Source organism: Excalfactoria chinensis, chromosome Z (genome assembly GCF_039878825.1).
Source record: "Excalfactoria chinensis isolate bCotChi1 chromosome Z, bCotChi1.hap2, whole genome shotgun sequence".
In the NCBI taxonomy this organism is placed as follows: Eukaryota; Metazoa; Chordata; class Aves; order Galliformes; family Phasianidae; genus Excalfactoria; species Excalfactoria chinensis.
Window position 1 is genome coordinate 30,563,404 of NC_092857.1, and position 14,888 is coordinate 30,578,291.

Genomic DNA, 14,888 nt, shown 5'->3' on the forward strand with positions numbered 1-14,888 from the left:
AGAGGCTGGACAAACTGAAGAACTTACAGAGGGCATGGACAGAATCAACTGCTGGCAGCAGGCAGGCAGATGGGAGGGCTGAGAGTTCATATGGAACAGGGCAAATTCTCCATACACTGTGCCACACCACCTGTCACACACTCCTGGTAGGCAGAGGGAATGTTTGGGAGTTTTAATTTTCTTTTTAGGAAGCTCAGGGTGTGTTTCTGTTTTAATTGTAGAGCTGACAGTAAGAAGGTCCTAAAACAAGTCTGTTGACAAGTCAAAGTGTTACCAAATGCAAAGTTATGGGCAGCTGGTTGGCTTTTTTTTTTTTTTTTTTTTTTTCTCCTGTTAAATGCTGATTTTTAAGTCTTTCCCTGAACTAAATCTGGATTTTTTATTATTATTTTTAAAAACCTTAAATCCCTAATAAGGACTTAGATTAATACTTTTTAAAACCCATAGCTGCTTTAATATAATGTGAGTCTCACAGTTACATTAGCTTATACACACATACTAATCCTATTGATGTTCATGTATCACTGAATATCTCATGATATTACTCTTGGATTAAGCTTCTGTATTAATTCTGTGTGCATGTGTAAGTCGGTCTTTGAGACAGCATTAGATCTAGAGAGCCCACATTATTTAATTACACTGCAAAAATGATATCCAGGAACTCCAAAAATCATTGCATTTTAGACAGAATCTCAAACAACATGCAGCTCTGTGTGAGCAGATTCGTTTGATTCTGAAACTGTTCTTGGATGGCCAGAGAAGTAATAAAAAGGCTTTACTCAAGTTGGTAAAACATTGTAGTAGGGCATCCACAGAAGAAGCACCAGTATTCTGATAGCATCTCTCCCATCCTCAGCCAAGAGAACTTGTTTATAGCCAGCAGAGTCTGCCCTCATTTATGTCCCAAGCTGTCTTTCTTTGTGACTGCAGGACAAAACTGCAGTTTTCAATGCAACTCCATGTATCAGCTATGAGACTGATTTTTTCAATAAGTATGTTTACACAGAAATTTTATGTAGGCTGTCAGGTCTAGTTCTTTAGTGTGAAAACACAAGTGAATCAAGTGACAGATAGATGTGTTTGGAAAGAGATCAAAGCCTTGACCAGAACTTGCTGTTTACAACTGACCTCTGTTTCTTGGTAAGAGTCCAAAGCATCTGCATCTCTGGCAGCATATAAAATAATCTTTGGTGATAATTAAGATAGTTTTCTATCTGCATACCCTCACTTGTCTGCAGATAAGTAGACAGAAACAAAAGGAAGTCTACATGCTTTAGCAGGGATCCCCATTTTTTACAGCTTTCTTGAACATATGTAGCTGTTCCGTGTGGCCTTCCTGCAGTCAGTTGCTTGCCATTTTCCTCTCTTCTGCACCACTACACAGTTGTTGCCTCTCTTTGTAAAGTGATAGGAGCCTCTTCTCCAGTTTATGTAGGTAACGGGTTCTCCTCCGTTCCACTCCCAGTGTCCAGGATTGACTTGATCATTCAAGCCTGCGTGAAATCAGAAAGAACAAATGAGTGACACTCATCATCTCCACAGCCTTATGCCAATGGAAGTATGTTTTGTTGTTTGTTTGTTGTTGTGTGGTTTTTGTGTTTGTTTTTTTTGGTTTTCTTTTTTGTCCTTCTGTTTAAAACGCATACAAGTACTGTGCTGAAAGAAAAAAACAACATCTGGAGAAATATAAGCAAAATACACTTGAATAATTGTCATCTGAATACAAGAAAATATCCTTTTCCTCATTGTTGGCTGATCTAAAATACTTCCTTTCTTTCTGTGGTATATTGCATGCTTATCATCTCGCAAGTTTCTCTTTTGATGCTTAAGAAGCCAAACAAAATACGCTGTAGCTTCAGACTTCATACAGATTTCACCTGGAAATAAAATCCTGCAGATCCTTGTAGATTTTATTCACCTTTTTGAAAGCTTATTAGTTAACACATCTTAAAACATGCATTTTCACTTAGCTTCTGAGTTCTTAAGACCAGAATGGGTGGCATATTTTCAAATGGGACCTGTGTTCTTAGCTAGAAGAGATTACAATCAGAAATTTAACACAGTGGGTTTATAGTCTTTATTCTCATCAGAGGAGTTTATTTACATCAGATTAATAGAATCATTATACCTTTAAATATGATTCCAATTGACTGTATTTTTTAAAGTCTGTGCCTTTGATTTTCCAGCTAGCTTTAAAATGGGAAAGGTTTCAAGGCAAAATAAATAAATAAATAAATAAATAATAAAATTAATTTAAAAAAAAAAAACAAAAAAAAAAAACCTCAGCAATAGTGAACCTTCATAAACTTTTCTTCTGATACAAAAATGTTAGCCAGGAAATCGATGGTTTTTGGTTTTTGGCTGCTCTGAAATACCAAAAGCAGCAGAAAGTAGATTATAACGCTGTATCTGAATCCTGGGCTGAAATGTTTATTGCAGTTTCTTCTTTCCAAAGTGCAGAGAATCTGCAAACCTCTGAGGAAACAGACTTTATTGTCAACTGATGTACTTGCCTATCCAAAAGGGCTTCCTCCCGCTGAAGTCCCACAACCACTGCATGTGTTGTTCATTAGCCACACTTGTGAGACTCCCCAGGTATCTAGGATCAACAAGAGGGGATGAAGTAATTAGAATTCCACAGAGTGACAGACATCTCCCATGGACTTATCAACAAGAGGTACTGATTCTAATATATAGTATACATCTGAAATTTCACAGGAAATTCAGTACTGGAAGGAAAGAATAATTGTATGAACATTTAGCATTACTTGTAGAAGAACTGAAGTCTTTGACTATTTTTTCTGATTTTGTAATGGAAAAGTTATATCAGCAACTGAAATAAATGTAAATAGGACATGTAGCTCAAACAAACTATGTTTTAAATCATTGGCACAACTACTGATACATTATTTTCTCTAGAATAATAATCTTCCACAATAAAAATCCAAGTCATTGAAAGATACAGTTTCACCTATTTGGTAGTTCAGCCAATCTTTCTGCGCTCTGACGAAACTAAAAACTCTGAATAATATAGTTTCAGGTCTGTGTAATTCAGGCAGCTGATGTAGAATGTCAGTGCAGTTCTGAGAAATACTGCTAGTTGTTTGCAGTGACTATGCTTTTAGTTCAGATCTAGGAGCAGTCTTGTTTGGTATTAACGAGATTTAGAATGAAACCAATGTGCCAGCTCAGCTCTGTGCACTTGTAGTATTCCAGTTCCTTATGAGGACCTGCATAACTGTATACTTCTGCTGCAAAGACCTACCCTACAGTCAAGTGAAACTGACAAGACTTATGCCCCTTTGTACAGTGGGTCCACAACTCCACTTCGTACAAGTACACCAAGACCTGCAAGACATCTGTGTGTTAGCTCTCACACTGTGCAATCATCCTATACCGGGAACTGCACAGTAACAGGCCCAACCACGGGCCTCCTAAGATCTGGCACCATCAAAGAATAAAGTGTAGAGAATCTTACTGGCATTTCCTGTTCACAGCTAAACATGTGGAAGGATGGCCTCAGAAACACAAACAGTACACTGACCCAGCAGAAAAGTAGTTAGAAGCATCCTTTGATAGGGATCAGGCATTGTGCACCCCGTCGTGGTACAGGCTTCTTGGCAAAGTTTAGCATGCACTCTCCATCCCCTTACATCTCAAGAGTGGCATGTTTCCACTTCTCTGAGCCCAACCACCATGTCCATCTAGCAAGTTTCCAGTGAAAAAGGAACCAAGCAGTTATTCTGGCAAATGCTCTTGGAATGTTTTGGTCTCTTCTTCCTCAAATAAAATATCCAGGAAAGCAGAGCAGTTTATTCAGGGCGTGCTTCCAGGGTAACTGGTTCAGCAGCAGAATACCACTCCTCTTTGCAATGACCATGGCTGACCAGTTGCTGAAGCTGGGGCTGAGGACAAATTTGCTTAGCAGCCTCTGTGGCATTACCATTAGCTAAGCAAGAACAAAAATAGAGCATTTTATCTGTCTGCTACTGAAGGACAATCAAAGCACCAGAACTTAAGCCATTTACTCTAGGTAAGCATCATTTATCCCTGTTGTTTCAATTGCTCTAGGAAAACTAAAATAACAAGTATCGATCTGTATCACTGACTGTACATATTTTTTTATATACAGGCGTGGTTTGAGCAATGATAGTTTCAGACTTTTACTTCAATTCCAGTACCACAGACAGACTTCAGCACTGAGAAAGCACTGCAATAATTATAATGTTATCTAATCTTTTCTCCATAGGAGTGCTTTCTAAATGCAGTCTGAGAAATGCATGGCTGAAGGGAGAACAACCGTTCTAATTGTTACACCTAGTAAGGGGTTTTGCTGTATTGCAGGGAAATGAAAGCAGTTCTGAAGTACCACTTATGGTAATTTTACTAACCTGTACCCTTAGATATCCAGACACAGGAAATGACAAGGTAATCACAGCATCACAGAACTGCAGGGGCTGGAAGGGACCTTTGGAGATCATCTTGTCCAACACCCCTCCCAAAGCAGGCTCCCTGCAGCAGGCTGCACAGGTAGGCATCTGGGTGGCTCCTGAATATCTCCAGAGAAGGAGACTCCACAACCTCCCTGAGCAGCCTGTTCCAGTGCTCCGTCACCCTTACTGTGAAGTTCTTTTGCATATTGGTGTGGAACTTCCTATGCTCCAGTTTATGGCTATTTCCCCTTGTCCTGTCCCCACAGACTGCTGAAAAGAGGCTGTCCATGTCCCTTTAACTCCCACTCTTAAGAGACTTATAACCATTAAACAGATAATGTTATTTATTGAGTTGTATAAACCTGCCACTTCATAATATGAATTACTCCAGAAAGGATATCATACTGTTTGATAATCTTTTTTAAAAAATAAAAAATAATAATAAAAAAAAACTTTAAAAAAAAAAACTTAAAAAAAAAAAAAAAAAAAAAAAAAAACTATCAACAAGTGAAAATAAAACAAACCACACTACTGATTCCTGTGCTAGGTCAGTCCATTTGCAAATCATTCCTTTGTTATATGCAAAACACTTAGCATGAAGACTTTCCTGATTTTACATTAAATTAAGCAGTACACTTAAAGCAGCTTTGTACTGCTCTTATAAATTGAACTCCTGTGCAAAAGCACACTCAACTAGTATTGGAGATCTTTGCAGCATGGGAGGACACCTGATATGAACTGCTGCAGTAAATTCACATTCCAAGCTGACAGTGAAGGAAGAGGGAAGTGACTGAAAGTCTCTGCTCTCATTAACCCAGGCTTTTGTTTGACTGCCTGGGGAGTAATCCCGGTGCCTTGAAATAGCTGCCTAGTGTTGCTTATGACACCTCTTTGTAATCAAAACATTCAGATGAGACTGGTAGACATGATGTAGAGCTTACAGCAGCCCTACATTTCTGGAGTGGCTTTTAAAAATCAGACAAGACACCCTCAGCCTTCAAAATGACTCTAGGTATCTTAGTCACTGTGCTGAAGCCACTGGCAATAATGCAAGTTAAACCAGTTGGAGAACTAGCACAGCATTAGGAAAGGAAAGCAGCTGGGTCCATACTGCTTTGTATCATGCATTGCTGAGTTGTCATGAAGAATCTAACCATCAGAGAACAAAAGAACAGCCCCTTAATAAGCTGTTAGTAAAAGACTGAAAATAGATTCTCAATAAATATTTAACTTCAGGGAGTCAAAGGCATGGTTTGACTAATAGGGCAAAACAAGCAACAGTGGATTCTGTCTTTCCAGTGAAGAGTGGAAAGCAGTGAAACTGTCTCCTGTCAGTGAGTCCTACTGCACTGATGCCTATGGAAACAGTGTTCCTACAGGATAAACAAGAACTGTAGCATAAATGACCAAAATGGCTGCTGAATCAGGCTGCTTTGTGATCACCTAGCCATAATATCCCTCAGATGCTTCTCTTCATGTTGCCAAGAGTATCTTCATCCCTAAGAAACGAATCTAGAGAAATGAATTTACTTTTCTCTCCAGTGTATTGGAGGAGGTTTTGAAACAGGTCAAGGTTTACAGAGCAATGAGCTGAGAGTTGTTTTCAGTTTCACTGTCACCGTGGCACACAGCAATCTGAGTCAAGACAAACACATATTTCTGTTGTCTTTTACCTTTGCATATGGAAACCAAAGACCGGTGTGCCATTTGTAACAAATGGACACAGTGCATGTCAAAGCTCATTGATGCAAAATACAGCAAAAGAAGCCCAAACAGGTTTGCATAAGCCCATGTGCATACAGTTGCATCCAGACAGTAACTGCTACCACAATAAATGAAAAGCATTGCTTTCACCGAATAGTTTGGTCTCAAGTCCATCAACTTGGGATGACTGATTAGTTGCAGACTGTTCCATCTTTAACAGCGTGCTTTTCTCCTACCTTATATACTATCAAAAGTTCAGCAACAAAATTGAATGGGAATTGAAAATAACATCTTTTTTGTCTAAATATGAATTATTTTGTGTTTGTTTTTTTGTTTTTTGTTTTTTAATTTGGTATCTAATGTTTGTATGATAAACTAAAAACAGAGGAATGGCAACCGTGCTTATTTCATCTACTTGCTGGAAAACACCAGTCATTTAAATGTCGACAGTGGAAATATTAGGAATATTAACTACAGAAACACCAGAACTGGAAGGGATGGATGATGGAGGGCCCAGGGAGGAGAGCAAAAGCACAAAATAAGTATTCAGTTATCTTCTAGCAACACTTTTAAGTGTGTGCCTGGGGTTGTACTTTTGTAAATCAGTTCCAGGTGGAGGTCAGGAGTATTTCATTTACCATGATAAAACTTCCCCAGTCTGTGGTAATCTGACATTAATTAAATTGTCACTGCCCTAGGATTCGTTTGCTTGGGGACCGTGATATGCCTTGACTCTTTGTGTGGCTGTTTCACGCTGTCACTTACTTACTGTTACTTCTGTATTACACACTGTAGCCTTCAGCACAAAGTTATCTCCTACAAACAGTATGTGTCCTTAGGAACACACTCTTTTAGGAAATGGGAACACCTCACAGCGATTAATGTGATTAATTCACCAAGAATTCCCCAGGAAGCAACTGAATGTAGTCTTTCAGAAATAAATAAATAAATAAATAAAATATTCACAGCTGACAACTTTAGTTGGATAAATTGAATTGTTAGGTAAAATAATCAACTGTGAAATTTGAGGTGAGTTTCCATGAAAAGTATCTTCCATCACTTAGAAGGTAGAGTTTCCATTTGCCCACTACCAAGACAAAATAAGCTATTATAACTGACTGGAGTGAATCAAGTTTTGTTATGCCTGCTGGTCTGTGTTTCATATTCCATATGAATACCATTCCATATATTCCAATATTCTCTTTAGCTGCTTACTGAACATATGAATATATTCTGTTTCTTTCATGTCCAACCAATCTATGCTTCAGTTTTGATTTCACAGAGCAATGGAAGTGGTCTATCCAAGTCCCTTGTTTTGTTCAGTCTGGGGATCAGAATTCAACACAAGATACAGAACACACAGAATTGTGGGGTAAGCTCAGTGTTGCCATGGCTAGCTTTTCTTTCAGTCCTAAACTCTGAAAACCAAAACGGCAAAGCAAGCTTCCAAAGATCAAGACTAGCTTGTATGGTGGATTTTATGTTTGCCTGCTTCTTTGAGACAATTATTGTAATAATTAATTTGTTTTCCTTTATCCTTGGCAGACAGAAATTTTCTGTAAGATTGAATGTTAAGGTTTTTGATTAGTTACATAATCTGAGGAGCTACTTCTTGAGAAGGATACTATGAGGAACACAGGAGCTGGCAGACTGTGCTGTTGCTTTTATCACCTGGAGGCAGAGCAAAGGAAGCAGTGAATCTGAGAAGGCCGAATTTTTGCCGTATTTCTCTTCTCCCAGACTAAGCCATGCACCTCCCAGTAGGAAACAGACAGGAATTAATGTAGTGAGTAAGACAGGATAACCAAGCAAAATGTAATGTAATAATATTTCTGTTTTCCATGGGGTCATAATCCTAGAGGTTGTTCAATCACTCTGGTGCCGTGCAGCATAACAGAAGTGGGACTTAGCTGAATCAGCACAACCTCAGGAAGGGAAACAACCAGTGCACAGCAAACGTTTGTTTGGAAAAGTCTCTTACTGTTCTCTGCAGGCCTGAGCAGCAGTATCCCAGGTGACCTTTTGATTCACTACAAGGAAATAGCAGCTGCCATCATGATGACGCCATCCAGAGGGACATTTTTTCATGCTCGCCTCCTAAAATGAAAGATTAAAAGGAAAAACAACTCTTACTCACAGTAGTCAGCTCTACACATTAGTAATCAAGCTGGAGGCTGGATGTGCTGCTTATGGCCTCTCCAGGATCACAGAATCACAGAATCAGAATCACAGAATGGCCCAGGTTGGAAGGGACCTCAAGGATCATGAATCTACAACCCCCACACCACAGGCAGGGCCACCAACCTCCCCATTTAATAATAGACCAGGATGTCCAGGGCCCCATCCAATCTGGCCTTGAACATCTCCAGGGACAAGGCATCCACAGCCTCTCTGGGCAGCCTGTTCCAGCACCTCACCACTCTCACAGTAAAGAACTTACCCCTGACATCCAACCCAAATCTTCCCTCCTTCAACTTAAAACCATTTCCCCTTCTCCTGCTGTTGTCTACACTTGCAAAGAGTTGACTCCCCTCCTGTTTATAGGTTCCCTTTAGGTAATGAAAGACTGCAGTGAGGTCACCTTGCAGCCTTCGTTTCTACAGGCTGAATGAGCACAGCTCCCTCAGCCTGTCTTTGTAGGAGAGGTGCTCCAGCCTTCTGATCATCTTTGTGGCCCTCCTCTGGACCCTCTCCAACAGCTTCCTTTCTTTCTTGTACTGGGCACCCCAAACCTGGACACAGTACTCTAGATGGGGCCTCACAAAGGCAGAGTAAAGAGGGACAATCACCTCCCTATGCCTTCTGGCCATCCCTCTTCTGATGGAACCCAGGATACTATTTGCCTTCCGAGCTGCAAGAGCACTCTGATCCAACTGAACATGAACTTTGACATATGTCAGCAGAGCTAAAACATCAATTAAAAGACATAAAGAACTACATGCCTCTTGGAGGATCCTATTATTTGTAATCAGTAGCTTAAAACTGACATAAGGTCTCAGATCCAGAAATCTTCACAAGAGTGTAAATTAGTTTGGATAAGGTTTCTGGCTCCTGTGGTCTGTGTAGGGAATGCAGTGTAGCACAATTCAGTATGAGATTGTAAATGGTGAGAGAGGATGTATGCTTATAGAATGCCTAGGTTATCTGGCTTTATTAAATCACACTAATTATATCATAGACTTAATTCACTGGTTCTCTCATAAGCTTATTCCCAGAAGTATCAGTACATTTGTGCCCACTTGGCTTGTACAGTAGCACCCATGGGTGACAGATGAAAGGTAACCCTAGCAATAAAGCCCTCGTTTTGTCTCTGGTAATCATGTCTTCTGGTGACAGCAGACCTGCCTGTGGACAATTCTTTTATCTCCTTGCAAATCATTTATTGTTACAGAGTGATCCATAACTTCAAAGTCTTGCTTATTGTAGATTACACACTCTAATTTAGATGCATACCCATGACATTTTTACCTTGCTTTGGGAACTCCAAAATTTCCATTCTATCCCATCGCACTGAAATAACTTTTGAGTGCTTTCTTCATAATGCATGAGCCCCTTCAAATCTGGTGTACAGGCCCTTGAAAAGGAGTGAAAGTCCTGGAAAAGGGAATGGCATCTGAACTTTCAAAAGAAAATAATTACACAAAACAAGCCACATGAAACTGATGAAGCAGCTCATTTTAAAACTTAATGACATTAAAACTCTTCAAGGACTGAACTGTTATTTGTCTGTGTATTGTTTAAACTTTGTTTTGGAACAGAAAGAGTCAGGCTTCAGACCTCAGAGGTGTTAACTCGTTCTGGGAAAGAGCACGACTGAAAACAGATGGTAAAAATGTCTGTGAAAACAAAAGGTTTCATACCCGACGTCTTGAGCTTGATTCAGATGCCAGTTCTGCCTTATCAGCTTGTGGGATTTCTGTCTTCCTAGTGGAAATGGCATTTATCTGTGATTGTGCTAGGTTAATTACTGACGCTTCAGCCTTCTTGTTTGCTTTAGCTGATGAGGTGTCATCCTCTATTTTGAGTGATACCATCCCATGGTACTTGGTTTCACAGTATCAGGCACAAGCAAAACAGGAGACGTAAAAGAGAGAGTTAGCACTTACGAGCAACTTTTGAATACTGCCTTCTCCTGCCCACAACCAATCCACTCAAGCAATAATATAAATTGTTGTAAATCAAATTATACAAAGGAGAAAGAAAGATACATAGAAAAATAAAGCATTGGTCTACATAAAGCCAGGAAATAACAGAATCAGAAATAAACCATAGCAATACTCATTACACTCTTACTTTGTAAACCACATCTGTTCCATTTCTAAATACAGATGAAGGATGAACCTGAAAAAAAAAATAAAAAATAAGGATAGAATATAAGAACGAGGTGGGTGTATTTAGGCATAACAGACAAAAATAAAAATTAAAAAAAAAAAATATTAAAAATCCAAGATTTACTATGTAGTGTAGGTTACAAGTCATGCACAATATGTTGGTTGAGTTCTGAAAACTGAAACTGATGGCCTCTGAAAATAGCTCACTTTAGAAGTGCACTTATAATCAGATTAACTTCTAAGATCACAGTATCAGAATGTGACTAAAGCATCTAGTTAAACCAACTTACTTAAACAGGAAAATTCAATGGGCAGTAACTATGCTGCTTAAGATAACAATATTTTCATCCATACAACTTCAAGACCAAACTTACAGTTTCCATACTAGCATGATGCTAGAGATTTCAGTGAAACTCTGTGTCTTTCTTCTAGCTGACCTACAACTTAGATAAGATCAGAACCTAAATAATTACTGATGTTGCTTGTTGCATGTTTCCTTGGCCAATTCTCTTTTTATTCCTCTCTCATACATATCTAGATCTTCAAAATCAGGAAACATTCCTGTGCCCCTCCTGCCCTTCCCAAAGTATTTTAAATAGTTCTACAACTCTTAGGTCAGACTCAGCAAACTCGGGTTGTTCATAGTTATTGCACAGTAACTGCAAAAACAGAACAAGTAAATGAGAACAGCAGATACAAATTAATTTGTAAATCAGCTAAATCACAAAAGAAGTTTCTTACTATTCTGCCATTTCCAGTCACTCTCAGCCTGGCCCTTGACTGATATGCCAAGCTGCGCTCCTGCAGTGTGTCACCTCTGTGCTCTCTCATCCTTTTGGAAGGAGGTGGTGTGATCCCTTCCAGGTGAGCACTGCCAGGCCTGGGAGGTGATGAGGAACCTGAGGAAACTGCAAACAGTGTGCCTCTCCTCCAGAAGTCTTGCTTGCTTTGGCTGGAAGAATGTAAAGAACTGCACTGACCTGAAAGCATAAAAAATGGCAGATGGTCAGTTCTAGCTGCATGAGCAGATAACTGGTCACATTGACATGGCCACATAAACAGCTTGTCATTAGAAGCTGGAAGATTCTTTCACTTGATGTGGTTGATTTTCTGTTTGTTCAGTCATCCTTTTTTATGGAGTTTCCTTAATTAAAACGGTCTACAACTACAACAATCTGTGTATGCACTGTGTCTATCTAATCACAGATCAGAATCCCTACCAAACATCTGCTGAATATAGCAGTTTCCAGGCATAAATTAGGGTTTGGAGTGCTGAGTTTTTGGGCAAGGATGCGTGTCTTTAACTAATATTAGTGATATTCCCATAATGACTAGCCAATTTTCTATCCAGAAACTTGGACATCGTTGTTCCTTCAATCTAGCCATGTCAATGAATATCTTCACATTATGAGAAAAAACTAAATCTGCATTTTTAAAGGTTTTTTTTATTATTATTTTTGTAAAAACCAAGCCTCATTCATTATAGCACACCCATTTGAAATATAGTTTCAGTAAGCGCCAGAAGGGAAAACATTCTTCAGCTTTCACAAGACTCAGCTGCTTTGCTAATCACTTGTATTTTTCTGCTGCTTTTTTGGTAAGCTTTTAGGCACCACATTTGCTTACTGAAAAACACAATAATAATAAATAAAGGCCTAAACTCTGTAGTAATCACTGCTGTGCACTGTAATGCTGTAGATTGTGATTGTTAGGCATTAGGAAATGTTATTCTGAGAGCCGAGTCTAGTTGTTAAGATTCTTTTTTGAGAGGAAAGTCAATCTTTTTCAGAAGCATGTAACCAGTGTTATACAGTCACTGGGGGGAAAAAAATCTAATGGAGTCAAAAATCCCTTTTTTCACTTCAATAAATGAGAGTTGAATTCATGTTGTTATGAAAAGTGGCTTGTTTCCCCTCCACTCTTCTCTTTTTGTACTTGTTGCTTTCCCCATGCTGTGTTTCTTAAGATGATGGATATGATTGTTTGAGAGAACAAATGGTCTGCAACTGCCAGGCTTGTTTTCTCTGAAAAGAAAGTAAGCATTTTGATGTGAAGGTAAGTGTTAGGAGCAACTTGTGGTTGAAAATAAGTAGCTACCTAGCCAAGATTGTCCCACAGTTTAAAGATGAAGATCAAAAGAGAATACCTCCTTTTGAGTCCAAAATTTTCACTACAGCTTTTGTCTTGGTGCCAAGAACAGCATTCACAGAGGAGTTCAGAACTACTTCAAAGACTTCATCATCTTCCTCTAATCTGTCATAAGTAATTGCTATATTCCACATCTTGGTTGACATTCCTAACAGAAATAAACATTTTAATTACTCTTTAATTGCTATTTCAATCAATCAGAGTGTCAGAAATATATTAATTAACATGTCTGCAGCTAGAATGAAGTAACTTGTGTATGCTATTGTTCTGCTACCAACTGACTGGACTCCTGCTGTTCTTCTAAATAACTTAAGGTTCAAATTTGTTCCCAAACAATGCTGATTCAGTTTGAGAGCACATACTGTAACAAAAAGCTGCTTTAAATTTGAGAAATGTTTACGACACAACACACAAATTTTGGACTTTTGGGATTTTCAAGATAAAATGTAGCATACGATATTACGCTGAATGCTTCATCTAAAATACCTGCAAAAGGATAAAAGAATGCACTGGCTTGAAGTACAGCCTCTCAGAAGACATGTTTTACACCTGGTTGCAAAATTTTGACTTGGTTGACTGTCTTTACTAGGTAACTTCAGACTTGCATTAGTGGGAAAGGGAAAAGATCATTTCAACATAAAGGATCAGGCTGGTTATTAGAAAATAATAATAATAATAATAAAAGTTTTTTTAAAAAAAAAAAAAAAAAAAAAAAGCTTTAAAATTTGTCTGGAAAAAGTCAGAAGTAGCACAACAGAAACTGATCTCAGTGTACACACTGCTATTACAGAAACAACTTGGAAACTGTTTCTAAAAACCCAGCGTTGACATCCAGACTGAATGTCAGAGGTACAACAGCAACATAGTGAAATAAAATCTCTACAGTCTTGTGATGCTTACCATATCCCTGCTCCTTTTCAGTTTGAATCCTCTGGCAAAGAGCAGCCCAGTTAGCACAAACAAACCCACAAACTTGGATAGGGCCTCTCCTTCTCCTAACTTGCATTTACAATTCATTGAGTCAAGTCTAATGTGCCAGTCAGTACCATGAATTGGCATAGCTGTTGTTCGTTTTCGTAACAAATCTCAAACTACAATTACTAAACATGTAATAAATATGATTAATGAATAAATATCAAAGCTCTTGACTAGAAATTGAAGCCCTGAATGTACTAATCTGGAGGGCCCTTCCTGGTTAAGCCTAAACAAAGGACTTTCAGAGAGCCACACAAGACAACATGAGAGAGCACAGCTGGTTGAAATAAGAATGTGTCCCAAAAGGGGAAACAGTGTACAACTCCTGCTCATGTTCACAGTTAATTTTCCTGTGGCTTACCACTATAAACAGAAAAAGCACCAAGCTACTTGGATACCTTGCTTTGCAGAATCTGCTTGTACGAGCAGAAGAGGAAAATTCCATGGAAAAGCCTTGCACTGAAAATCTCTTTCTGATAATCTCTATCCATTTCAGTCTAAAGGCTGATAAGTCTGATTGCACAGTACTTTAGAGGAAAGAGAGCCAGAATGCTGAGTAAGTGCGGTATGAAGGATTTTTTACACTGATACCACTCATCTTTGTTCTCCCTTTTATTTAAATAGAAATAATATTGTAATAAAACTAATACAAAGTAAAGAGTCTCAGAGAGTGGCTTATCGGTTTCAAAGATATCATGAGTGTTCCAGAACACTGAAAATTAGGGCTAATTTCCACCTTTCTTCTCAAGTTTATACTGCTGTCTGCTATGTATCATTCCACATTCACCACTGAAAATGAACCAGAAGTTGTTTACTCTGCATCTTTTTCATTAAATTCAGCTTTACCAAAATGGCTTATAATAGCTATATTTCCAAAACAATCACATTTCTGCCTCAACTCCAACAGAACTTACAGATAGAGATTTTAATATGGGCTAGCCAAGCAGAGCCGAGTTACACATATGAATTCATCCATGGGACACAGTAGTATATATCTTCATAGCATGTGATGCCTTTATTGCACAATAAAAGTTGAGATGCTAAGCGCTTAATCTAATAGAACAAATACGTATTATTTATTTCAGCCTTTTACATTTTCTATATTTTGTCTCCTCTGTAGCCATCCTGACTTTAAGCCGTTTGAATCTTACTCCTGGCAGTGGTGGCACAACATCTACTGGCATTGCAGGATACATTCAGATGTCTCTGAGGACCTCTTTTTTTATCAACTCTGGTAAATCCTAGTATTTGCCTCCAGAATGTGTTCCAAAAATTCAGCCTAGCGTGTACAGATGGA

General features: G+C 38.7%; 1 protein-coding gene across 1 annotated transcript in view; it reads right to left on the reverse strand.

Annotated features, from left to right (window-relative positions):
• Window positions 1–365: 365 nt before the first annotated feature.
• Window positions 366–14,888, reverse strand: part of FREM1 (FRAS1 related extracellular matrix 1) — a 56,907-nt gene continuing 42,384 nt past the window's right edge. Inside the window, exons 29-36 of the mRNA XM_072359528.1 lie at window positions 12,615–12,764; window positions 11,210–11,448; window positions 10,431–10,478; window positions 9,998–10,180; window positions 9,606–9,731; window positions 8,119–8,234; window positions 2,514–2,599; window positions 366–1,493 (exon numbers count right to left, since the gene is read on the reverse strand). Coding sequence (XP_072215629.1) covers window positions 1,294–1,493; window positions 2,514–2,599; window positions 8,119–8,234; window positions 9,606–9,731; window positions 9,998–10,180; window positions 10,431–10,478; window positions 11,210–11,448; window positions 12,615–12,764 — 1,148 coding nt within the window. The 3' untranslated portion in view covers window positions 366–1,293. The remainder of the gene's footprint in view (window positions 1,494–2,513; window positions 2,600–8,118; window positions 8,235–9,605; window positions 9,732–9,997; window positions 10,181–10,430; window positions 10,479–11,209; window positions 11,449–12,614; window positions 12,765–14,888) is intronic.